Genomic DNA, 24,866 nt, shown 5'->3' with positions numbered 1-24,866 from the left:
CGCAAAAGTTCAAAAAAATAATCGTCGCAAAGTTCAGAAAAATACATATTTCCAACTTTCATTCAAAACTGAAAATGAGTGGATTTCAAAGTCTCGAAAATGACTTTTCAAAGTCATTTTACTCAATGGAAGGCATTATACAATTTTGATTCCGGAGTTGGATTTAGCCTTAAATGTATTTTATCAAAAGGCAACAAAATCATGTGAGTATTGCATTGTTAAAAGAAGAAAATGTGTTCTAATTGAACAAGTGATTTGGTTCAGTGAACGAGTTGGTGAATTTGTTTGTTTGCCTAGTAAGTCATTCTAACATATAATAAGCCATGGAAAATTGACAATGTAGGCTACTTGGGAAAATTGCACCAGAGTGAAAACTGTATTCAGCGTGGAATCGGATTCACAGTTGGGGCTAGGTGGATTAATGCATTTGATTCTTGATAATTCCGTATTTCAATAATTAGTTACATGTGTCCCTAGTCCAAATACATTGGTGAAGTACATTAGAATATATCAATGCTTTTACTCACCACTGGCTTTAGCTGGCAAAATGGGATAGTATTCTTATGAGAGGATCGAAAATATTGTCTTTCCTTTATGACGCCACAAAGATGGTGTCATTTTTTGCGTAATGTAGAGGGTTCTCTGTGGTATCACAGAGAAACGTTTGCTCGTGGAAGTAAACAAACCATTTACATACACTATGCACAATAGAATATTTATTCATAACTAATATTTTGCCGGCTGGTTTAATGCAATACGTCTTCTTGAAAGATTGAGGGCGACATGCTTTGGTAATGCACTCTTGACTGCTGTTTTTCATTTGCTAGTTCAATTTTGTTAGCTTGAGCGCAGCGCAGACTCACAAATCTTCAATAACATAGATGGATCATAGAGTGCTTTGTCATTAGGTAAGATGACTTGTAGATCTATACGCCGTCTATTTACGCAGCACGTGAAACCCGTCACATGTCACCAACACAATGTTAAAGGTAGGCTATGACAAATCTTGAACAGGAACAATGCATAGCGTCAATTCACAAGTAGATTGTCTTGCGTATGTAGGTACCCTGTGACCTAATGTCGAATTCAGTGAAACCAACATTTTAGTGTGCTTCGGACAAAATAGATAATACGCTATGTAGCTCATTCGGATTTCTGCTGTCCTGCCCAGTCTAAATTTCAATGCAGCAATGTCCGGAGAGAACAACAGCAGCAATGTCCGGAGAGAACAACAGCAAGAAAATGAATGTTGGTAATGTTAACCTTGCTAGTTGAATTGTCGTATTTTGCAAGAACATAGCTTCATTTCGACTTTATGGCAAATGCGTTTCTTACTTAGTAATCTTCCGGTAGTATAATTTCAATGAGGATTTCCGCATAGCGCACTGAAATGTTGGTTGTTGTAACAATGTAACTAAACAATAATCATAACAAAATACTTTCACATTGCAATCTTGCCTTCCCGGCATATCACTTGACATGCAATAAGAAACTATTAAACTGTTAACGTTAGCACATTGCACGTAGTGTCTGTGAATTGGGAAGCTGCAATGTTCTTTCAATTCTTGATATTTAGGCTACCCATTGCTTCTTGAAGAATACAAGTATGGCTCACGATTTTACTACAACTTTCTGTCTTCATCATAACACAAAATATACGATTTTATTTATTCATTGTTTACAAGCAACACGAATGTAATTAAACGGGTCGGCAGGTAGCCTAGCGGTTAAGAGCGTTGGGCCAGTAACCTAAAGGTCGCTTTTTCGAATCCACAAACAGATCAATTTCGCAATCTGCCTGTGGCCTTGAGCAAGACACGTAATCCTAATTGCCCCTGTAAATCTCTCTTGGAAAAAAGCTTCTGCTAGTGTCGATATTCCATTGAGAAAGGCACGTAATCCTTATCTCTCTGGATAAGAGCGTCTGCAAAATGACTCAAATGTAAGTATCGTCAAAATATGGATACCTTTTGGATCTCATGGACAGTCAGTCCTTGGATCTAGAGAGCACTGTCGGTACATTTTAGTGGTGTTGAATTTGACTATTGATTCTTTCTCACGCTAAAACTGAAAATCAATATTTAGGTAATAAAAAATTACATGGACAATTGTAGAAGAAAGTCACATTCCTTACCTCCATTACACGTCTGTTACATTTCCCTAGCAATATACCCCAGCTGTACACCAACACAAGTGGCAGGGACCTGTTTTGTTGTTTTTATTTAATTGTAGCATTCATGCATGCTAATAGGCCTGCTAATGTAGACACTAGATAATAATAAGGAAGTGGATATTTAACCTGCAGAAAGTGTAGACATAGGGGTCAGAATTAATGAAAGTTATAGTCAGGTATAGTTTCAGTAAGAGTTAGGGAAAGGCATACAAGTTAACATTGGGTTAGCGTGCCATTGTCTGCCACCATTAAACTTCATTTTAGAAACAATCCTCACTCTTTTTGGGGGAACACTGTCCTGTCCCTATTCTGTCACTTTCATTTTAGTTGTCAGTAGGCTATTCCTGCCCTATCATGAATGGATAATTAGTCAACCTGTTTTTTTGTTTCTGCATTTCAGTTTGTAGAATGGACCAGCCAAGTTTCATTGACAACAATAAGCCCAAAAACCCCTAATGTTAACAGGTCTCCCAAGAATGGACAGTGGATCACAACAAGCATTAACTGAAGAATGGCAAGGTTTAGACGAAGATCTTGCTCCACATTTATTGGTTTGGTGTTGCTCATATTCATAGTAACGGTTGTTTTAAAGTCCTTTACACCAGCATATTCTCCATCTGGAAGCATCTTTGGTCCCAAATTGTCCCCTAATATCAAAGGACCTGAAAAAAATGACATTCAAATGCTTGGTAATATTGACAGTGTCGTCCCTGAAGCACTGACCAAAATGAATGACATAGACTCTGAGAGGGTCAAGAACGTAGAGGCTGCCCTCAGGCAATTCCCTGCTCCAAACTACAATATTCATGCCTTTTACTACACATGGTATGGCAACACACAGTTTGATGGAAAGTACATTCACTGGGACCACCCTCTTCTGCCACACTGGGATTCAAAGGTGGCAGCAGGATACCCAAGAGGGAGACACAGCCCACCAGATGACATTGGGGCTAACTTCTATCCTGCTTTAGGAGCTTATAGTTCCAGGGACCACTCTGTTATTGAAGCTCACATGAAGCAACTGCGAGCAGGAGCTATTGGTAAGGTTTTGATGTTGGTAATACATTTAATTTAGTATTTTTCTGCTACGGTAAGACCCAAGTCTGCCGTGCCATTCATCAGTTGAATAACTCAGTCTGTGCATTTCTAGGTGTTCTTGCTGTTTCCTGGTATCCACCTGGCATGAAGGATGAAAACGGTGAGCCAACAGATGACATTGTGCCTTTGATACTGGAGGTGGCACATGCATATCATGTAAAGGTGTGTATGATAATCAATGAAAAGAGCAAGCATTGCTCATATACAGGGGTTCAAAGTTCTTGACACCTTTATAAAGATGAGCAGATTCCAAGAACACAGGATGAGATGTTACCATCCTTTGTGCAAGCACTTCCAAGAGTTAATGAACAGTGAGCGTGGTGAAATTTGGGGAGCGCATCGTCAGTAGTGTACCTTTGGTTCCTAGGGTGTTTCGGCCTTTCACACTATACACCCTCCCCAAAGGTGGCCAGCGACAGGGTGAAATCAATCAAATCAATGACTGAACAAAATAAGTAATTAAAATACTGAGCTATATTCTATGCTCAAAGAAATTGGGATATTCTATTTTGTACTAATACAATTGCTTAAGGAAAGCGATTAGAGGAAATAGGGGTCAAAATGATTGACACCCCTGTTTTCAATACCTTTCAATATCGCACCTTGTGAGGAAAATGGTACTGAGCCTATTTAGAAAATGTTTTATGAGTTGGAGAATACATTGAGAGGGATCTTAGACCATTCCTCCATACAGAATCCTTCCAGATCCTGGATATCTTTTGGTGCTTAGGGACTGCCCTCTTCAATTCAAACCACAGGTTTACAATGGGGTTCAAGTTCAGAGACTGTGCTGGCCATTGCAAAATATTGATTTTGTGGCCAATTAACCATTTCTTTGTGTGCTTGGGGTCATTGTTTTTCTGGAGGATCCACCTGTGGCCAGTTTCAGCAACCAGGTTTTGGTAAAATATCCTGATACTGGGTGACGTTTGTATTTATTATGGGGTCCAGGAAAAGTTGCTGCAATGATGCCGTTGACTTTAACAAGAGCTCCATAACATCAAAGATCCACCACCTAATTTTAAAGTAGCTATGCGGTTATTTTCTGCTCATGGTTTCTCATTGATGCCAAACCCACCACTAGTGTGCGTGCCCGACGAGCTCTATTTTCATGTCATCTGACCACAGCACCGGTTCCAATCTAAGTGGCAAATGCCAATGCAGTTTAGCAAACTCCAGGTGTTTACATTTGTTGGATGACAAGAAAATACAACTCTTTGATGTCAATGAGAATGCATGAGCAGAAAATAACCCAATCCCTATTTTAAAATATGGTGGTGGATCTTTAATGTTATGGGGCTATTTTGCTTGGTGGTGGATCACTTGAGTTGACTCACTTGTTCACAGGATTGGTTAACACTTGGTTCCTAGGGTCTCCACCGAGCTAGTTCAATACTTTTTTAGTTTTAATGCACCGTATTGCTGGAACAAAATTCGAAATAGATTTAACATTGATGTTCTGGTGCCGTTTGGGCAATTTTTAAAATATTGATTGGCAATTTATTTGTGGAGGAATGTAACTGTTTTTCTGAGTGATTTGTGATGTTTTATTTGTGCTTAGGATGGTTGTGCTTTTGTATTGTAATATATATTTTGTTTTTAATGTGTAATTTATATTGTATTATACAGGGCGCATTTGGAAAAGAGACTCAGGTCTCAATATGTCTTCCCTGTCAAAATACAAATAAATGGGGCTATTTTGCTTCCGCTGGTTCTGGGGCCCTTGTTAGAGGAATCATGAACTTTACCCAGTACCAGGATATTTTAGTCAAAAACCTGGTTGCCTCTGCCAAGGGGCTGAAACTTGACCGCAAGTGGATCTTCCAGCAACCCCAAGCACACATCAAAGAAATGGTTCATTGGCCACAAAATCAACACTTTGCAATGGCCATCTCCGTCTCTGGACTTGAACCCCATTGAAAACCTGTGGTTTGAAGAGGGCAGTCCATAAGCGCAGACAAAGGATATCAAGGATCTGGAAGGATTCTGTGAGGAATGGTCGAAGATCCCCCCCCCCCGCTAACTAACTCCTAAAATATTTTAGAAAAAGGCTCAGTGCTGTTATCCTCGCTAGGTGAGTTATTGAAAACGTGTGTCAATCATTTCGACTTCTACCTTTTGAGGAAATAAATTATTACTTGTTAAACTAAATCTATTTTCTCTGAGCATTTTTTTTAGCACACCATATAGGTCAGTATTTGAATGATTTAATAGTCATTTTTCTCATCTTTATCAATGGTGTGAATACTTTTGGACCCCAATGTACATGTGTTCTTTGACAACATAAAAAGAAAGCAATTTTTCAGTTCTCAAATCCATTGCCTTTTTTTTCCATATTACTGTTGATTTGTGTTTACTATACAGGTTGCTTTTCACATTGAACCATACAAAGGAAGAGATGAAACAAGTATGTTTAACAATGTCAAGTACATCATAGAGAAGTAAGTATTACATAATTCCTTATTTTATATTTCTGATTGGCCTTTCGTCTTGTCAGTATCAATAGAGTTCCACTTATATTGTTATTCAACATAAGTTTTTACCCCAGGTTAACTCATTTATTTGTTCAGTAATACCTTATATATGCAATGTTTAAAATATTACCCCAGCTTTATGAATTTGTATATGATTGAACAGCCCAATGCCTAACTCAATCGGATCATGTCTATTTCTTAATCTTTGTAAGTATTTGTAAAATGGTACTTAATTTGTAATCCTGTCATTCTATCTGAAGATATGGTGAGCACCCTGCATTCTACAGGCAAAGAACAAACACTGGCAAGTTTCTTCCTCTATTCTACGTCTACGATTCCTATCTACTCAACTCAGAACAGTGGGCAAAACTCCTTAAACACACCAAAAGCAGTAGCATTAGAGATACTCCCTATGATGGTATCTTCATAGCCCTTCTTGTTGAAGAGAAACACAAGAGGGATATTGTCACGGCAGGTTTCGACGGAGTCTACACTTACTTTGCCACTAATGGGTTTTCCTATGGCTCCACTCACCGCAATTGGGAGTCCATTAAAACATTCTGTGAAGACAACAACCTGTTGTTCATTCCGAGTGTGGGGCCAGGTTATATTGACACCAGTATTAGGCCTTGGAATTTCCAGAATACACGCAACCGCATTAATGGGAAGTACTATGAAATGGCCCTTAGTGCAGCCCTAGAAGCAGGTGCTGATATTATATCTATAACATCATTTAATGAATGGCATGAGGGAACCCAGATTGAGATGGCAATTCCAAAAACAAGCCAGACTGTGTACCTAGACTACTTACCACACAAGCCTGTTGTCTATTTAGAGGTAACTCGCAAATGGGCAGCAATATTTAGCAATGAAAGGAAGAGATGGCTAGAATGATACAAAAAGTAAGGGCCTAACATTAAATCTGACCAGAAATTGTCTTACACAATATAGATTATAGAATTTGACAACAATAGTGCATGAAACAGAAACTTATATTGACTTTTTGTCCTGTATGGTAACATTATTATGGTTTTACGGATTAACTAGTGAAAGGGCAGCCTTGAATTGTGTGGTATTTGTCCTGCTTTATATGATTATAGTGATTTGTACTTTAATGTATAACTTATATTTGGGCAGTGAGGGGGAAAAATATTTGATCCCCTGCTGACTTTGTACGTTGCCCACGGACAAAGAAATTATCAGTCTATAATTTTAATGGTAGGTTTATTTTTCAGTGAGAGACAGAATAACCACACACAAATCCAGAAAAACGCATGTCAAAAATGCTATAAATTGATGTGCATTTTATTGAGGTAAATAAGTATTTGACCCCTCTGCAAAACATGACTTAGTACTTGGTGGAAAAAGCCTTGTTGGCAATCACAGAGGTCAGACGTTTCTTGTAGTTGGTCACCAGTTTTGCATACATCTCAGGACGGATTTTGTCCCTTTCTCTTTTGCAGATCTTCTCCAAGTCATTAAGGTTTCGAGGCTGACGTTTGGCAACTCGAACCTTCAGCTCCCTCCACATATTTTCTATGGGATTAAGGTCTGGAGACTGGCTAGGACACTCCAGGACCTTAATGTGCTTCTTCTTGAGCCAGTCCTTTGTTGCCTTGGCCATCTGTTTTGGGTCATTGTCATGCTGGAATACCCATCCACGACTCATTTTCAATGCCCTGGCTGAGGGAAGGAGGTTCTCACCCAAGATTTGACAGTACATGGCCCCGTCCATCATCCCTTTGATGCGGTGAAGTTGTCCTGTCCCCTTAGCAGAAAAACACCCCAAAGCATAATGTTTCCACCTACATGTTTGACGGTGGGGATGGTGTTCTTGGGGTCATAGGCAGCATTCTTCCTCCTCCAAACATGTTGAGTTGATGCCAAAGAGCTCCATTTTGGTCTCATCTGACCACAACACTTTCACCCAGTTGTCCTCGGAATCATTCAGATGTTCTTTGGCAAACTTCAGACGGGCATATATATGTGCTTTCTTGGGCAGGGGGACCTTGCGGGCGCTGCAAGATTTCAGTCCTTCACGGCGTAGTGTGTTACCAATTGTTTTCTTGGTGACTATGGTCCCAGCTGCCTTGAAATCATTGACAAGATCCTCCCGTGTAGTTCTGGGCTGATTCCTCACCATTCTCATTATCATTGCAACTACACGAAGTGAGATTTTGCATGGAGCCCCAGGCTGAGGGAGATTGACAGTTCTTTTGTGTTTCTTCCATTTGCGAATATTTGCACCAACTGTTATCACCTTCTCACCAAGCTGCTTGGTGATGGTATTGTAGCCCATTCCAGCCTTGTGTAGGTCTACAATCCTGTCCCTGACATCCTTGGAGAGCGCTTTGGTCTTGGCCATGTTGGAGAGTTTGGAATCTGATTGATTGCTTCTGTGGACAGGTGTCTTTTATACAGGTAACAGACTGAGATTAGGAGCACTCCCTTTAAGAGTGTGCTCCTAATCTCAGCTCGTTACCTGTATAAAAGACACCTGGGAGCTAGAAATCTTTCTGATTGAGAGGGGGTCAAATACTTATTTCCCTCAAATCAACATTTTTGTCATGCGTTTTTCTGGATTTTTTTGTTATTCTGTCTCTCACTGTTCAAATAAACCTACCATTAAAATTATAGACTGATAATTTCTTTGTCAGTGGGTGGGCAAACGTACAAAATAAGCAAGGGATCAAATACTCCTCCCCCTCACTGTAGGTAGGGGCTACCCAGATTTAAACCCCTTCCTGGGCTAAAAAGCACTTTTAAAGGAGGGTCTGAATTAAATATGCTTTTTGTCTAGGAAATTCTTAACCTGGGTCTGTACAAAACACCACAATGTCACAGTTCCTACTTTATTGCACTACTGTATATACTGTCTGCCAATAGGTGCCTTTTAGAGGAATTGTATAACCTCCCTGGTCTTTGGTTGAATCTGTGTTTGAAATTCACTGCTTGTCTGAGGGTCCTTAGATATGTGTGGGGCACATAGATGAGGTAGTCATTCAAAAATGATGCTGAACACTATTATTGCACACAGAGTGAATCCATGCAACTTATTATGTGATTTGTTAAGCACATTTTTACTCCTAAACTTGTTTAGGCTTGCCATAACAAATGAGTTTAATACTTACTTATTCACTCAAGACATTTCAACATTTAATTTTTTATTAATTTGTAAAAATGTCAAATCATAATTACACTTTGACATTATGTTTTTTTTGTAGGCCATTGATGACAACATATCTATATAATCCATTTTAAATTCAGGCTGTAACACAACAAAATGTGGAAAATATCAAGGTGTGTGAATACTTTCTGAAGGCACTGTACATACCAATGACTAAGCAGCTAAGTTTCTGTTAATTGTAAACCATAATGCACGCATATATACATCCTTAATTAAAATAAACATTGTGTACATTTAGGCTACTATTGTTATTTCATGGTTTTCCTTCCTTATTTCTTTAAATACAGGACAGTTAACAAAAGGGGCAAACATTGTCATATTAACATTACCAACCTGGGTTACGTCCTACGAATCACTACTGAATCTCCGAAAAATGTAGATAGTCTATTTTAATAAACCCCAATCAAGTGAACTTTAATTGATCACGAATCTTGTCAATTTAATGAGTATGGGTTTACATATAGGTTATGCCTATGTTGTAGGCTATATGTCATTTTAATAATTTACTTGGAAAACCACGTCACCTGAGAACAAATAATTGTATGAGCAGCGTCAATATTGCACATGCATTCCTAATTGAAAGATGAGGAATGTATGATACACATGACATTCAATAATGCATTTTTAGAACGCATGCCCAACTGATAGAATCTCTGCTAGGCTACTACCTACATTCGGTATCACGAATACACTTTCAGCCTATATCTGCATTGTCGGTAAATAGGGGCAAGGAAGGTAGCGCATGGGCAGCCAGTGAGGAATTATTCCACATCGCATCACATGCCTTACATGGCGTCCTTATATTTAACGAAACGATGCATTTGCTCAAATTTACTGAATTGAGAATAACAGTCATTTTCGAATTCTGGTAACCTCAGTTAGTTCGCATGGGAGGGGGATTTTATATAGCCTCCTTACATTGCAAGCAAGCGGGAACGTTATGGGTTTCGGCTCCTATGAATCCTGGCCAATTCCTGCAAATATTGCCATCAGCGCAAATATTTATTTGCATCCTTAACGTTTTCGGCATGTAGGACTGTATGTATGAGGGAACGACCCGGAAAAGCAATGGGAAGATATGCATATTTTAATACATGCTTGTCGAGATGGTGAGTAAAATTGATTTTTCTCCGCACCGTGTCAAAGCAGTGGTACCTCGTTTCGCAAGCCAAGATGTGCTAGCTAATTATAAATAAAACATCAAGAAGAATCCGAAGGAAATGCATATATCTCATTATTCAAGTCACCATTTTTGCATTAAGAAAAATACACTGTTGTATTAAGGTCATTGACGTTATAGGCATTTGTCTTCGATGATTTGCCCCCTATGAATGACGATAAGGAGTAGCCTATGTTTACACGCCTGTCAGTGTTCTCAAAGATGCTTATATATGGCCCACATGATTTGAAGCTCTGTTGGTGCGTAAAAGGGCGTTTGTTAACCAGAGGGAATAGGGCTACAATAATATAAGGCTACATTTTTTACCAATAGATTTGATTTTACACACAAACAACAATGTGGAATGACACTCATTGCAAGCGTGTTTAGGCTATAACTGGGTTTTAAATGACCTTCAGTTGCACCTGCTGAAAATTAATTCATACTTTTGATACTGCTCGTTTCAACCTTTCGCCAGTGTAGCCAAACCAAACGAGAAATGCAGGAAAAAATATAATAGCCAATCTGCAAATGGTCCTGTTTTATCCCGCCCTCTGATAAAGCCAATAGCCTACACAAGACCATTGCACCCCCACCCCTCAGTTGTCATACTAGTTTGAAAAAACATTTTGACCCCTGCATAAACTTATACATTTACCAAATGAAAATATGCGCAATGAGCCATAGCAATTTCTCTATATAATGTATTTCTTTAACTTTAGTTTTGATCACCATGGAGACCTAACTATGCCACCTGTGAATGATGAACTATTATTCTAAATGTCTCACCCTCACAGTTTATTTGTCTGCTTCCATTCAACCTTCTTCATTATCATTTGAATACAGTCCTATTTTGCATACTATAGCTTTCCCTTAAATCCAACTTTATGCATTTCAACCTTTTAAGCACAGCGTATCACTCTAATACTTACAGAAAGTGGATTCCTGTCATGTAAGAGGATTTGGTGTACATGAAAATGCATTGATACTGTAAGCCTTTAAAATGAGGTGAATTTGTCTATCCTAGTCCATTAATGGCTGATGAACATACTCTCTTAACCACTGCTCAGTCACAAATGCCTGTCTGTATAGAAAAATAGTGCTGCCATAAGGCAATAAGCTAGAAAATTGTGAAGACTCTGGAAATTGGAAAGTTACTGGTTTAACTAGAATCATTTGTTTGTAACTGTTTCAAGAAAATATGGAATATATGAAAAGAGTAGTTTAATTCTACACAGGCATTATTTGATTTGCTTTTTATTTTCTTATGTAACATGCAGGTCACAGGTGTGTGTTCAATTTACAAGAGCTTGGAACATTATGTGTTCACTCAGCCTTAAGATGGCAGCATTCTCATATGCATGCTATTGATGTGTGTGACATGGATATTTGAAAACTGTATTTTTCTGACAGTGATTCAGTTAATGTGTAGTGGGGGAGTAGGTGCTTCATTGAACTATCAGTATGCATGTGTGATGAGCATTCTTGCCTAAGACCTGAAGAATTGTGTTAGCTCCCAGAACGTATACCTAGGGCCTAGGCTTTAACTCAATAGGTTAACACTGAGATGAATCAAGTTCAGTATCAGGCCAGTCAAACATGTAAAGTAGTATCACCAAGTTATTCCAGTGGTGCAAGTCTACCCTGATTTAAAGCCAGAATCCTTAACAAAGCAGATACCCCCGCCTCTGTTTTGATGAAAACCCATTTACTTGTTCCACATTTTGTTACAGCCTTATTCTAAAATGGATTGAATAAAATAAAATAAAATCAGCAATCTACACACAATACCCCATAATGACAAAGTGAAAATAGGTTTGTAGAAATTTTTGCAAATGTATTAAAAATAAATAACAGAAATACCTTATTTACATAAGTATTCAGACCCTTTGCTATGAGACATCAAATTGAGCACAGGTGCATCCTGTTTCCATTGATCATCCTTGAGATGTTTCTACAACTTGATTGGCGTCCACCTGTGGTAAATTCAATTGGTTGTATATGATTTGGAAAGGCACACACCTGTCTATATAAGATCCCACAGTTGGCAGTTCATGTGAGAGCAAAAACCAAGCCACGAGGTGGAAGGAATTGTCTGTTAATCTCCGAGAAAGGATTGTGTCGAGGCAGAGATCTGGGGAAGGGTACCAAAAAATGTCTGCAGCAATGAAGGACTCCATAATTCTTGAATGGAAGAAGTTTGGAACTATCAAGACTCTTCCTAGAGCTGGCCGCCTGCCCAAACTGAGCAAACGGGGGAGAAGGGCCTTGGTCAGGGAGGTGACCAAGAACCTGATGGTTACTCTGGCAGAGTTCTAGAGTTGCTCTGTGGAGATGGGAGAACCTTCCAGAAGGACAACCATCTCTGCAGCACTCCACCGATCAGGCCTTTATGGTAGTGTGGCCAGACTGAAGCCATTCCTTAGTAAAAGGCACATGATGGTCCGCTTGGAGTTTGCCAATAGGCACCTAAAGACTCTCAGACCATGAGAAACATGATTCTCTGGTCTGATGAAACCAAGATTGAACTGTCAAGTGTCACGTCTGGAGGAAACCTGGCACCATCGCTATGGTGAAGCATGGTGGTGGCAGCATCATGCTGTGTGGATATCTTTCAGTGGCAGGGACTAGGAGACTAGTCAGGAGTGGCTTCGGGACAAGTCTCTGAATGTCCTTGAGGGTCCGAGCCAGAGCCCGGACTTGAACCTGATCGAACATCTCTGGAGAGACCTGAAAATAGCTGTGCAGGAACGCTACCCATCCAACCTGACAGAGCTTGAAAGGATTTGCAGAGAAGAATGGGAGACACTCCCCAAATACAGTTGTGCAAAGAAGACGTGAGGCTGTAATCACTGCCAAAGGTTCTTCAGCAAAGTACTGAGTAAAAACAGTTTTTGCTTTTTCATTACAGGGTACTGTGCTTAGATTTAAATAACCCACCCAAGTTACCTACCTCATCCCCATCCTACCTCATCCCCATACTGTTTATATTTATTTACTTTTCTGCTCTTTTGCACACCAGTATCTCTACCTGTACATGACCATCTGATCATTTATCACTCCAGTGTTTATCTGCAACATTGTAAATATTCGCCTACCTCCTCATGCCTTTTGCACACAAAGTTTATAGACTTCTTCTTTTTTCTACTGTGTTATTGACTTGTTAATTGTTTACTCCATGTGTAACTCTGTGTTGTCTGTTCACACTGCTATGCTTTATCTTGGCCAGGTCACAGTTGTAAATGAGAACTTGTTCTCAACTAGCCTACCTGGTTAAATAAAGGTGAAATAAAAAAAAGATTGATGATAGAAAAAAACAATTTAATATATTTTAGAATAAGGCTGTAACCTAACAAAATGTGGGAAAAGTCAAGGGGTCTGAATATTTTCCGAAGGCACTATAACTGATTCAGTTCTAACCATGTTTTGAGGCTTTACAGTTTTTATTTTTACATTTACATTGTTTTCAAACATTGGTGTAAACAAGCTTATATTGTAGGTTCTGATGGGCTATGACAGTTGAACTAAGCTGATGAGGCATATAAGTTCTATATTCTTTAAGAATCAATTAATATATATAATTAATTATATTAATATAGCAATTCAATATTTGCACTTTAAATGGGCAATCTGAGATTGCTACAAAAACAAGCTTGTATTTGAAGCAACACACATTATCCCTTTAAAGCTAGGATACTTAGTTGCTATCCATTTTTGTACTTGTAAATGAATGATCTACCCATGGATTCTTGAAGAATATATAATGTATACATGCCTCATCAGCTTAGTTCATCTGTCATACCTCATCAGAACCCAAAATGAAAGCTTGTTTTACTCTGTTTGTAAACAATGTGATTGTAAACAAACACTGTATAGCCTCAAAACATGGTTAAAACTGAAACAGTTAGGGTGCTTTCGGATACCCCCTTTTAACAAACTATTGTAACCCCACTTTGTTCTTTTTATTCTTAAGGATACATCAATGAGATGACCTGGGAACTCAACATCAGACCAAAATCACTAGATGACTAAGGACCTCATTCCAACTGTGTGCAGCAACACCTCGTTCAAACACTACTTCAAACACTACTACTGAGCCAATGTAGAACCTGCCCCTTCAGAATCCCATGACTTTTTTCCTTGCCTGGATTTCAGCACAAAGTCAAATCTACCAGGTGTGGAATAGTTATTTTTTTCTTTGATACTTTTGAACTAATAGTAAAACAATTTAATGCAGATTCAATGTTACATTACCTTTTTAGATATGTACTTCTCAGTGCAAATTAGAATTGTAAGACTGCCAGGGAGAGACAATGCTTTTTTACCAATCGCAAACTAGCCCAACCCACTTGGCACAGATGTCAGTTCAATGTCTAATGTTGATTAACATTTGCTTGAGATGTCAACTAATGTGAAATCAACCAAACATTTCACCATGTCAATGGATTTAAGTTAAAAGTTGGGTGAAAAAGACAAAATCCCCTTACATTGATTACTTTTAAAAAATCCAATCCATTTTTCATGTTGATTCAACGTCATCAGATTACATTTTTTTTAAATGAAAGTGAGTGGAAACAACGTTAATGCAACCAATCTTTGCCCAGTGGGAAGCACTGTACTTTAAAAAGCTTCCATGTCCTTCTGTCTTTATTCAAACCACACTGCACGACATGGTACAAGTTAAGAAAGTGCAAGTTAAGAAAGTGCAAGTTAAGAAAGAGGGCTGTTAGTAGTATTTGTGGACGTGGTCTCTCCACTTTGACAGAGAAGTTTGGACTTGAGGTATGTAAGACAGCTGCTCCTCACAATCATCTGAGAAGATATTATGAATCATCACCATACTCGGTTCACAGCAGAGCAGACTTTCATAGGCCCTGTACCTTTTGCACCATAGTTTGTTTATGTTTATATCCATTGGTTATTGCAGGTATTCGAAAGGCACACTTGATTTACCTTGCCCAGCGAAGATTCACATTTGGAGCCATTTTATCGGTCCCTAGTTGAATCTCTGCCGACTCTGCAATCCGGGCGAGCTAATCTAGTGTGCCCATTCACAAATTGCCTCAACACACTTCTCACACTGCACGAGCCACAACAAAAATGTTTGCCAAACATTTCATTGAACGTGACAAGAGAATGTAAAAGCTATTGTTTAACATTGTTGGCCCTCTCGTACTGTATAAAGGCAAGGACAGACACTTACAAACAATCTCAAACTTTTGTCATCATTCCTCTCTTCCTCTTATTCACTGGAAAGAGTCATTCTGATTAAATAAGGAATTCACAGATTTATTGAGTTTAATTTTTGTTTTTTTTACGTATCTTTATAGGACAGAGTATGCCATCTGCACCTTTCCACAGAATTCTACGACCCCTTCTAGTTGGCACCTTCCTACTGGGCTGTTTTGTGACTCTGTTTTTGATGTACTTTAAACCATCTACTAGCTGGCTATCAGGTCCCGTAGAGTCAACAGCATCCACAATCCGAGTTAAAAACCTCTTCTCCGCCAAGAGTGACAAAAACCTGACCACTGTACTCGTCTGGCTCTGGCCCTTTGGACAGACCTATGACCTGGGTGTCTGCAGCTCTCTGTTCAACATTGAAGGCTGTTTCATCACAGCAGATCGGAACCTATATAATAAGTCAGATGGTGTCGTCATACATCACAGGGATATCTGTACTGATCTCTCCAACCTGCCCCCCCTTCAGCGTCCCTCCTTCCAAAAGTGGATATGGATGAATCTCGAGTCACCATCTCACTCCTCTCAGCTGCCCGGTATCGAAAACCTGTTCAATTTAACTCTGAACTATCGCCAGGATGCTGATATCGAAGTGCCTTATGGGTCGATCGTGACGGCCCAAGGGGACGAGGATTTCGTGCCTCCGAGCAAAAGCAAATTGATCTGCTGGATTGTCAGCAACTGGAACCCGGATCATGTGCGAGTGAAGTACTACAACGAGCTATACAAACACATTGAGGTTCGCGCTTACGGACAAGCCTTTGGGGAGTACATTGCGGATCAAGACTACTTTCCTACCATCGCCAGTTGTAAATTCTACTTGGCATTTGAGAACTCAATTCACAAAGACTACATCACCGAGAAACTGTATAACCCACTCTCTGTAGGGACGGTGCCTGTGGTTTTAGGCCCGCCAAGACAGAACTATGAGAACTTTGTCCAGGGGGATGCTTTTATCCATGTGGATGACTTCACCTCTCCCAAAGAGTTGGCTGACTATCTCCTGCTCTTGGACAAAAATGAGGAAATGTACCTCAGGTACTTTGAGTGGCGACGGCACTTTAAGGTGAAAAAGGCATACTTCTGGGCCGAACACACATGCCTCGCTTGTGATTATCTCAGAAGGCACAAAGAGTACAAGGCATTCAATAACCTCGATAAATGGTATTGGGGTGGAACGCCTTGAAGGTCTAGAAATTGTTGTTTTGCTGTTGGAGGCATTGCTTGAAAAATATCTTCAGTCATGGACAATGCTTCAACAATGTTTTTCTCAGTGGTTACAGGGGCCCAAATTAGCCATTCCCTTTTTTTTATTTTGTTACCAGCCAGATTTGCTCAGCCTTACTTTGCCTATTGCATTTTCATTCAATCATGTATTTATGTTGTAGTCATTTGCAATGCATTTAATATTTGTTTTATAAAATAACACTTTTATATTTAATCTCTGAACGTGACCACATTTGCTGCTATGTGTTTTTTTATGATGTACTGTAACTTGGGAATCAAGCTGACAAGCCACATCTTTCATCTGGCAGTATACACAATATTGTGGTGTTGAAATTGTAGTTTTTGTAATGGTAACTGGTATTTTTTTTTCTTTCTGTGGAATGTTCATGTTGAATTTGTTGTCCTCAGGGCACTATTGAAAATGAGTCACTGGTCTCAATGGGCTCCCAAGATTAAATGAAAGTTAAATAATACAAAAAAAAAATATTCAGTAAATAATTGAAGAAATAGTTGTTTCAATTAAAATATTTATGTACTATTTATTGAATTGAGACATTGTATGATAAAATACCATCTAAAAATCGTGATACAGTCATCTATGCAGTGTTTACTGAACTTCAAATGTAAAAGTAGTTCAGTTTTGTTATCTACTGTATATTGTACATGTGTGTGTTTTTGAGAAATCACTCTCAATTTATTTTTGCAAGGTTGCATTTGCAAAACAAATGGATAGTCATCTTTGATCATGTATGTACAGTAATACATTGTAGAAAGACGGAAAGATATAAAAAAAATACTGACAAAGTGTGTTAGGGGAGAATAGTGAACTTATTATGCTAATAGTGGTTTCTTAGTGGGCATTATCACATTAAATGCATTGCAGTTCTTTAAAATGCCCCAAGCTCAGTTTTCATACCATTCTGTGTAAATTCTAATTTTGTCAAAATTTTCTCCACTGAACAATGCATCTAAGCAGCTCTCAGCATGATGGATGAATCGGTAACACTTTATTTGAACTGTACATAATAAGAGTCATAATATAACAAACATTTCTGAAATGGTTATAACAAGTGTTATGACAACAGTTAATGTCACTTGCAATTTTTAGTTGTTGACACCTATTAAGACTACATAAATGTGTCATAACCATGAGAAATGTTGTGACAGTTTTTCCTAAAGGGTAACACTACCTTAATGAAGTAAACTATTCATAATTTCATTAGTTTAATATTGTCATAACATTATCCTACCAGCCACTAACCCTTCATTACATTTTTTTCTATAATCTATGATATTGGCCTTTTACATTTAGCGCCATTTAGCACTTTCATCAAGTCTAAGCACTTCACATTTCCAGTAAAAGCTCTCTGACCTCATCCACCTGCAATGTGTAACACCCACCTGGATCATGCACAGCAGCAGTGGAGAGATAAGATGTGAATGTGCCAACTGGAATTAGGGTATGATTAGGTGCTAGGATATAACACGGATTAATGATCACTTTACTGTAACTGCAGATACCTTACATAATTATGTCATAATTCACCAAAATAAACACAAGGAGTGTCATTTTATTTGATTTTTTACACTTCTGTTTATAACACAATGCCAGGTTACCTACACTACAGCTAACCATTTTAGCCTTGATGTGTAAGTGACAAACTTATGTTAATAATACCTGTCAGTATGTCATGTTTACGACAATATTATGATGCTGGTATGTTGTAGCTACAGTTCAAATACAGTGTAGGAACACTTTCTTTGAAGGTTGAATACATGAAGCATTCTTATTAGCATATATAAACTATTCATAACACACCCATGAAATCAGTAACATCGAAGACCTTAAGAGTACATTCAATAAGCATACAGTAATATTATTTGTCATTAGTGACGTTATTGAATTGTTTAAATGTGAAAATAAAAGTCCTATGAACTGGCAGATTTTGGGAAGAACAAAAAAATGTTTTATTCCCTTATGTTACTTTATTGGTTCTGAAATGCTGTTTATTTTTGTACTATTTCCATTTTGTGTATCACTATGCATGTTGTGTTATCATTGATACTTTTAGTTTACTTTTAAATTAATTTCCAAAATGTATAGCCAGATAGATTCACACAATCTATAGATTGTATGAAGACTTGTCACAATTTTATTTATTTTACCTTTATTTAACTAGGCAAGTCAGTTAAGAACAAATTCTTATTTTCAATAATGACCTAGGAACAGTGGGTTAACTGCCTGTTCAGGGGCAGAACGACAGATTTGTACCTTGTCAGCTCGGGGGTTTGAACTTGCAACCTTCCGGTTACTGACCATCAAAGATATGAACCACAGAGTTACAGACTGACCGGTCAACCGAATGGACAATATAACTTCTGTAGACTACATTTACATTTTATTTTATTTAACCTTTTTTTTAAATCAAACAAACTGTTGCTTACATGTTCTAAAAATACATCAGATATTTATAGTATCTGGCTACATGGTTGGAAAACACATGTAACATGCAATCAATGTTAATTAAGGTAATAATAATAAATGTTTGAGAAGGTGAATTTAAAAGTTAAGGACATTTCAGTGTTCCGAACTACCTCAATTCCTGACATTTTCGTATCTCTAAAATTCCTACTGTAGATGCTTTATGAATGAATACACTATGAAGGTCTTTATAAATGTTACTTACACCTTCATGGATGTGTTATGAATTTGTATTATTATGTTGTTGTGAATGCTTTATGTATCAGTAACGAACATCCCTGTGCTTGCCTAGCTGTGCCACTTCCACCTGCTCCAGCACACCCCGAGACCATAACCTTGGACCTCTGCCTCGCAAACACACGTGCTCGCCCTCTTGAAACACATTTAACTAGCTGCGCCACCAAAAAGGTACCAATGCAATGGTGCAGATGGTGGTTTCAAGCTCGATACAGTCCGTATTGCGGAGGAGCCGTGGTATAGAGCGATTGAAATTTAAAGGTAATTTTCCGATTGATCTAACATATGCAGCAGCGTCTGTCATGAATGCAGTCTCCGCAAACATGGAAACATTGCATTTAAATTATAATCGCACTATACCGGGAATATTCCGCTATACAGATTGAATCAAAACCTTTGTTTAACCAATTCAATTCGGTTATATATGTAACATTCAAAGAAAGTAACCTAAATAGTTGCTGTTGAATCTTAACGCAAAACGTATGTAAGACTTTCAAAATATTTTGTATGCAAGATTAGTTTGTACCTGGTGAAAATACTCAACTTTCAGGTTGTTTTCATTTTGTTGTATTTACTGTGAGTGGGACCATTAGTTTAAAGAGGATGATTATAAATATTTGTTATATAGACAATAAAAAAAACAATCAGTCTATGTGTATAAACTGAAAGGTTATTTTAAGGTGGGACAAGGACACAACATAAAGCATGTCGTCCGTGTGCAGCGGGCAGCAGCCCTATAGCCTCTGACCACAGAACATCGGCTGTCATTTCTTTCCCAAACGATTCTTCACGTTGAAACGTCAACTTTCGTTGACACCCAGAAGATCTACTGCACACGACCGACGTTCGTAATGATGTGTCCCATCCTCAAAACTAGTCCACTGACATGTAGACGAGCGGAATTCTATAACTGTCTTTTTAAAAACACCCCACAGCTCTACCATTAATTAAATAACGTAGAAAGATTTTAGAAAGCAATTCAACAGTCTTGATTGAATGGAATTTTTTCTCCCATTGTTCCAGGCTGTGATTGGTTGATACTGCTGGGACATAGCCTAGTTCCAAATACTGAATCAGACCAGCGCCAGCGGTGCATTATAGCCTGCCGCCAGTCGAGGGAGAGCTGCACAGACCATAGCTAAGTCAATCAGTCTACCTACCGTAGATAATATTGTGGGCAGCTGTAATGTCTAGGCTAACCTTGGTTGGACTGTATTTATACTCACACTAAGCTAGCTAGCTACTAATGGACTAGCTAAGCTTTGATAACAAATTGCTAACACAAATTTTCACCAGCTATTGATGCACAAAGTGAGTAGTGTCCTGTGAGTAGACCAACTCTGCTTTGACAACAACAGCTAGCTAGTTGATTAATTTGCTGAGGTAGGTAATAATACCTATATTGCTAGTCTAAAAAACAGCAGCACATAGCCTATTAGGGTGAGCAAACCATAACATTTTTACAGCCACAGCCAAAGATTTTGGCTAATAAAAAGCTTGCCTTCAGCTCAGCCACTGGCAATCTCTTGCGTTGATCTTCTGGCTATGTCAACTAATCCTATTCTCAAATTATGAAATAAAATGCATTCAATCGAGACCGTCAAATGGTATTCCAAACACTTTTGAATAATGTGTATATATTTTTTATGTTTCAGTCTCTTTTTAACTTTCAAGTGTTGCCAGCTTTGAATAATGATTTGTGCTTCAAAGCAGCTTTATGAATGAGGGGGAAAGAAAAGAGACACTTATACCGGAGAACCAGCGTTGAAGACAACAGTAATACTGTTTTGGAGAGGGCATTTTTCTTCAAGTGAGGCAATTATACAAAAGAGAATGCAGATAGTTTGTTTTTTATCCTGTTGACATGACCTAATTTCAACCCTCCTGTTGAAATTTTGCAGAGATATATAACTTTTATTCACGCATAAATGTATGACTCATTGGCTGTCTCAAATGGAGCTATTGTGAGTTCATGAATTGTCCCAGACTGTCCCAGAATATGACTATGAAACTTCCAGGTATGGTTTCATATTGTACAGTTTCACTTCATGTATGAAACAGAGGTTTCTTGTTAAGTGTGATCTGTTGCAACAGGTTTGTTCTCTTGTTGTCTGAACTTTCTTTGTTCTTTGCACAAACATGTCAATTCTCTTTTCTGTGAGTAAGTACATTAGGAGAGTGGCGTAGGATGTGTTTTTTATTCGAGTTGGTGCAAAGTTGGTGTCCATGGACGTTATCTCTGCATGAAGTGCATTCTTCATGTTTTGCTGAATCTTAATTGGGCAATGACTTTTCTGCCAGTTTACTGAAAGAGATGTTGAATCAATCATTGTAAGGTTTTTGCCAAATCATTGTATTTTGCCAATGTGTATAACTGTAGATGTCTGGTATTGTCAAGAAAATAAAGACATTTATAAAAGAGCATACGTTTTAGGGTTAGTATACATATCCATATAGATTGGAAGACACAATGTCCCTATTTACTAAGTTTAATCTTCATAAGGTTTCACTAAGAAACATAAGGCTCTATTCAATCTGTATCTTTGAAGCTGGTTCCGACAGATATTTTCGCTTATACATTGATCTGTGGGTACCCTAGATCGAAATGGCTTGCATTGAGAGATAGCCCTGGTTCACACGGACACAGTAGTACTGTAATTTGTCTGAGCTTCTGTGACATAGGATGTGAAATCTGAAACCACTTCAAGCTGGGGATGTCCCTTCTACCAAAAAAGTGTAAACAAATCAATATATATATATATATATATTTCAAAGTAGCCACCCTTTGCACCATCTTGGCATTCTCTTAACCAGCTTCATGAGGTAGGTCACCTGGAATGCCTTTAAATTAACAGATGTGCCTTGTTAAAAGTACATTTTTGGAATTTCTTTCCTTCTTAATGCATTTGAGCCAATCAGTTGTGTTGTGACAAGATACACAATATAACCCTATTAGGTAAAAGACCAAGTCTATATTATGGCAAGAACAACTCAAATAAGCAAAGAGAAACCACAGTCCATCATTACTTTAAGACATTAAGGTCAGTCAATATGGAATATTTAAAGAAGTTTGAAAGTTTCTTCAAGTGCAGTATAAAAACCATAAAGTGCTATTATGAAACTGGCTCTCATGAGGACTGCCACAGGAAAGAAGACCCAGAGTTACTTTAGAGTTCATTAGAGTTACCAGCCTCAGAAATCGGCAATTAACTGCACCTCAGATTGCACCTCACAGAGTTCAAATAACATGCACATCTCAACATCAACTGTTCAGAGGAAACTGCATGAATCAAGCCTTCGTGGTCGAATTGCAGCAAAGAAACCACTACTAAAGGACACCAATGAGAAAAAGAGACTTCCTTCGGCCAAGAAACATGAGCAATGGACATTAGACCAGTGGAAATTTGTCCTTTGGTCAGATGAGTCCAAATTTGAGATTTTTGGTTCCAACCGCTGTGTCTTTGTGAGATGCAGAGTAGGTGAACGGATGTTCTCTGCATGTGTGGTTCCCAACGTGAAGCACATAGGAGGAGGTGTGATGGTGTGGGGGTGCTTTTCTGGTGAGACTTATTTAGAATTCAAGGCACACTTAACCAGCATGGCTACCACAGCATTCGGCAGCGATACGCCATCCCATCTGGTTTACGCTTAGTGGGACTATCATTAGTTTTTCAACAGGACAATGGCCCAACACACCTCCAGGCTGTGTAAGGGCTATTTGACCAAGAAGGAGAGTGATGGACTGCTGCATCAGTTGACCTGGCCTCCACAATCACCTGACCTCAACCCAACTGAGATGGTTTGGGATGAGTTGAACTGCAGAGTGAAGGAAAAGCAGCCAACAAGTGCTCAGCATATGTGGGAACTCCTTCAAGACTATTGGAAAAGCATTCCAATGTGAAGATGTTTGAGAGAATGCCAAGAGTGTGCAAAGCTGTCATCACGAAGTATATTTTGATTTGTTTTGACTAATTCTTATTTAGAATAACGGCCTACCCCGGACGTTGCTGTGCCAATTGTGTGCAGCCCTGTGGGACTCCCAATCACTGCCAGATGTGATCCAGCCTGGATTCAAATCAGGGACTGTAGAGATGTCTCTTGCACTGAGATGCAGTACCTTAGACTGCTGCGCCACTCAGGAGCTAATGCTAACTGTTAAGGCTAAATGTAATATTTCCAGGAAGAGTAACTGCTGCCTTGGCACCAGCTAATGATGATCCATAATAAATACAAATACAAACAGTGGACTAATGAAGAAAATACTCAAATACAATGAGTGTATGAAACATTAAGGACACCTGCTCTTTCCATGACGTATAGACTAACGAGGTGAATCCGGTGAAAGCTATGATCTCATATTGATGGTAAATCAGGGTTTTTAAGTATTGAGACATTTACATTTACATTTAAGTCATTTAGCAGACGGACAATTGAGACATGGATTGTGTATGTGTGACATTCAGAGGGTGAATGGGCAAGACACATATTTAAGTGCCTTTGAACGGAGTATGGTAGTAGGTACCAGGCGAAATGGTTTGTGTCAAGAACTGCAACGCTGCTGGGTTTTTGAGGCTCAAAAGCTTCCCGTGTGTATCAAGAATAGTCCACCACCCAAAGGAAATCCAGCCATCTTTACACAACTGTGGCAAACATTGGAGTCAACATGGGCCAGCATCTCAGTGGAACGCTTTCGACACCTTGTAGAGTCCATGCCCTGACAAATTGAGACTGTTCTGAGGGCAATAGGGGTGTGCAACTCAATATTAGGAAGGTGTTCTTAATGTTTTGTACACTCAATGTATGTTTTTGTTGAGTAAAATATCCCTTTAATGTGAAATATTAGGTGTTCGACTGCATTTGGACTTTTTTGTAATTGTCTCTTGTCAAATTTGAACGGCGGCTGCTCCAGCTGCTCTATCTCCATCTCTGCATGCAGTAAATTGTGCCATCATGATCCACACTGGTATAAATAGCGGGCTACATGCACTGATACATGATTGATGAGAGCAAGGGCCCAGTGTTATGATGGTAACACCTCAATCCTCTGACTGTTGTTAGTTACCCGAAATCCTCACTAGCACTTTGGCATTCACAGTCATCCCTTCTGACATGCAGAGTTGACACAGATTAATCCATTGCCTCAGTTGGACACTGTGGGCCAAAGCCTAACTTGAGATAAGTATGCTCAATGTCAATGTGAGATTTGCATGAATCTTAAGTATGAAATACTGTAGTGTTCTCATGAATTATTATGTGAAATTCTGAATAGAACCATAACCCAGAATAATAGACAATTGAATTTCAGTATTTCATCTGATTGTTCAGTCATTTTTGTCCAAGTTCGCAGACTTGGGAGGTAGCGGTTGTTTTGGCAGTGTCGGAGTTGGAACTGCATTTGAACGGTCAAATCCACAAGCGGTTCCTTGCGTTATGGTGGACACTGCCATTGGATGCAACGAAACCACACAACTTTAGAATCTGACAAATCCTATGCAGCCGCGTAACAATTTCAAACACTCAAATGTGTGATGTTCTATTGTCTACACCTCAATTAGACTAATAAACTATAAATCCACCCATCCAAATTG

General features: G+C 38.7%; 2 protein-coding genes across 7 annotated transcripts; both read left to right on the top strand.

Annotated features, from left to right (window-relative positions):
• Positions 1–872: 872 nt before the first annotated feature.
• LOC124035937 (glycoprotein endo-alpha-1,2-mannosidase-like) lies at positions 873–7,329 on the top strand. 5 transcript variants are annotated; one of them, XM_046349902.1, is made up of 6 exons: positions 995–1,058; positions 1,781–1,942; positions 2,574–3,213; positions 3,324–3,433; positions 5,636–5,712; positions 6,006–7,329. In XM_046349902.1, the coding sequence occupies exons 3-6, from the start codon at positions 2,685–2,687 to the stop codon at positions 6,637–6,639; spliced, it is 1,350 nt and encodes a 449-aa protein (XP_046205858.1). In that variant the 5' UTR covers positions 995–1,058; positions 1,781–1,942; positions 2,574–2,684; the 3' UTR covers positions 6,640–7,329. The 5 variants fall into 5 exon arrangements, with proteins under 5 accessions (XP_046205863.1, XP_046205862.1, XP_046205858.1 ...); XM_046349907.1 differs by lacking the exons at positions 995–1,058; positions 1,781–1,942 and adding an exon at positions 873–989; XM_046349906.1 differs by lacking the exon at positions 1,781–1,942 and having other exon boundaries at positions 988–1,058.
• A 2,339-nt stretch (positions 7,330–9,668) lies between these two features.
• LOC124035936 (4-galactosyl-N-acetylglucosaminide 3-alpha-L-fucosyltransferase 9-like) lies at positions 9,669–21,699 on the top strand. Of its 2 annotated transcripts, XM_046349900.1 has the most exons (3): positions 9,669–10,041; positions 14,065–14,266; positions 15,422–21,699. In XM_046349900.1, exon 3 carries the CDS (start codon positions 15,430–15,432, stop codon positions 16,516–16,518), a length of 1,089 nt encoding a protein of 362 aa, XP_046205856.1. In that variant the 5' UTR covers positions 9,669–10,041; positions 14,065–14,266; positions 15,422–15,429; the 3' UTR covers positions 16,519–21,699. The 2 variants fall into 2 exon arrangements, with proteins under 2 accessions (XP_046205856.1, XP_046205857.1); XM_046349901.1 differs by having other exon boundaries at positions 14,065–21,699.
• The last annotated feature ends 3,167 nt before the right edge of the window (positions 21,700–24,866 follow it).

The sequence above is a fragment of the Oncorhynchus gorbuscha genome, linkage group LG05 (genome assembly GCF_021184085.1).
Source record: "Oncorhynchus gorbuscha isolate QuinsamMale2020 ecotype Even-year linkage group LG05, OgorEven_v1.0, whole genome shotgun sequence".
Classification (NCBI taxonomy): domain Eukaryota; kingdom Metazoa; phylum Chordata; class Actinopteri; order Salmoniformes; family Salmonidae; genus Oncorhynchus; species Oncorhynchus gorbuscha.
This window is presented reverse-complemented; position numbering and strand designations above follow the sequence as displayed.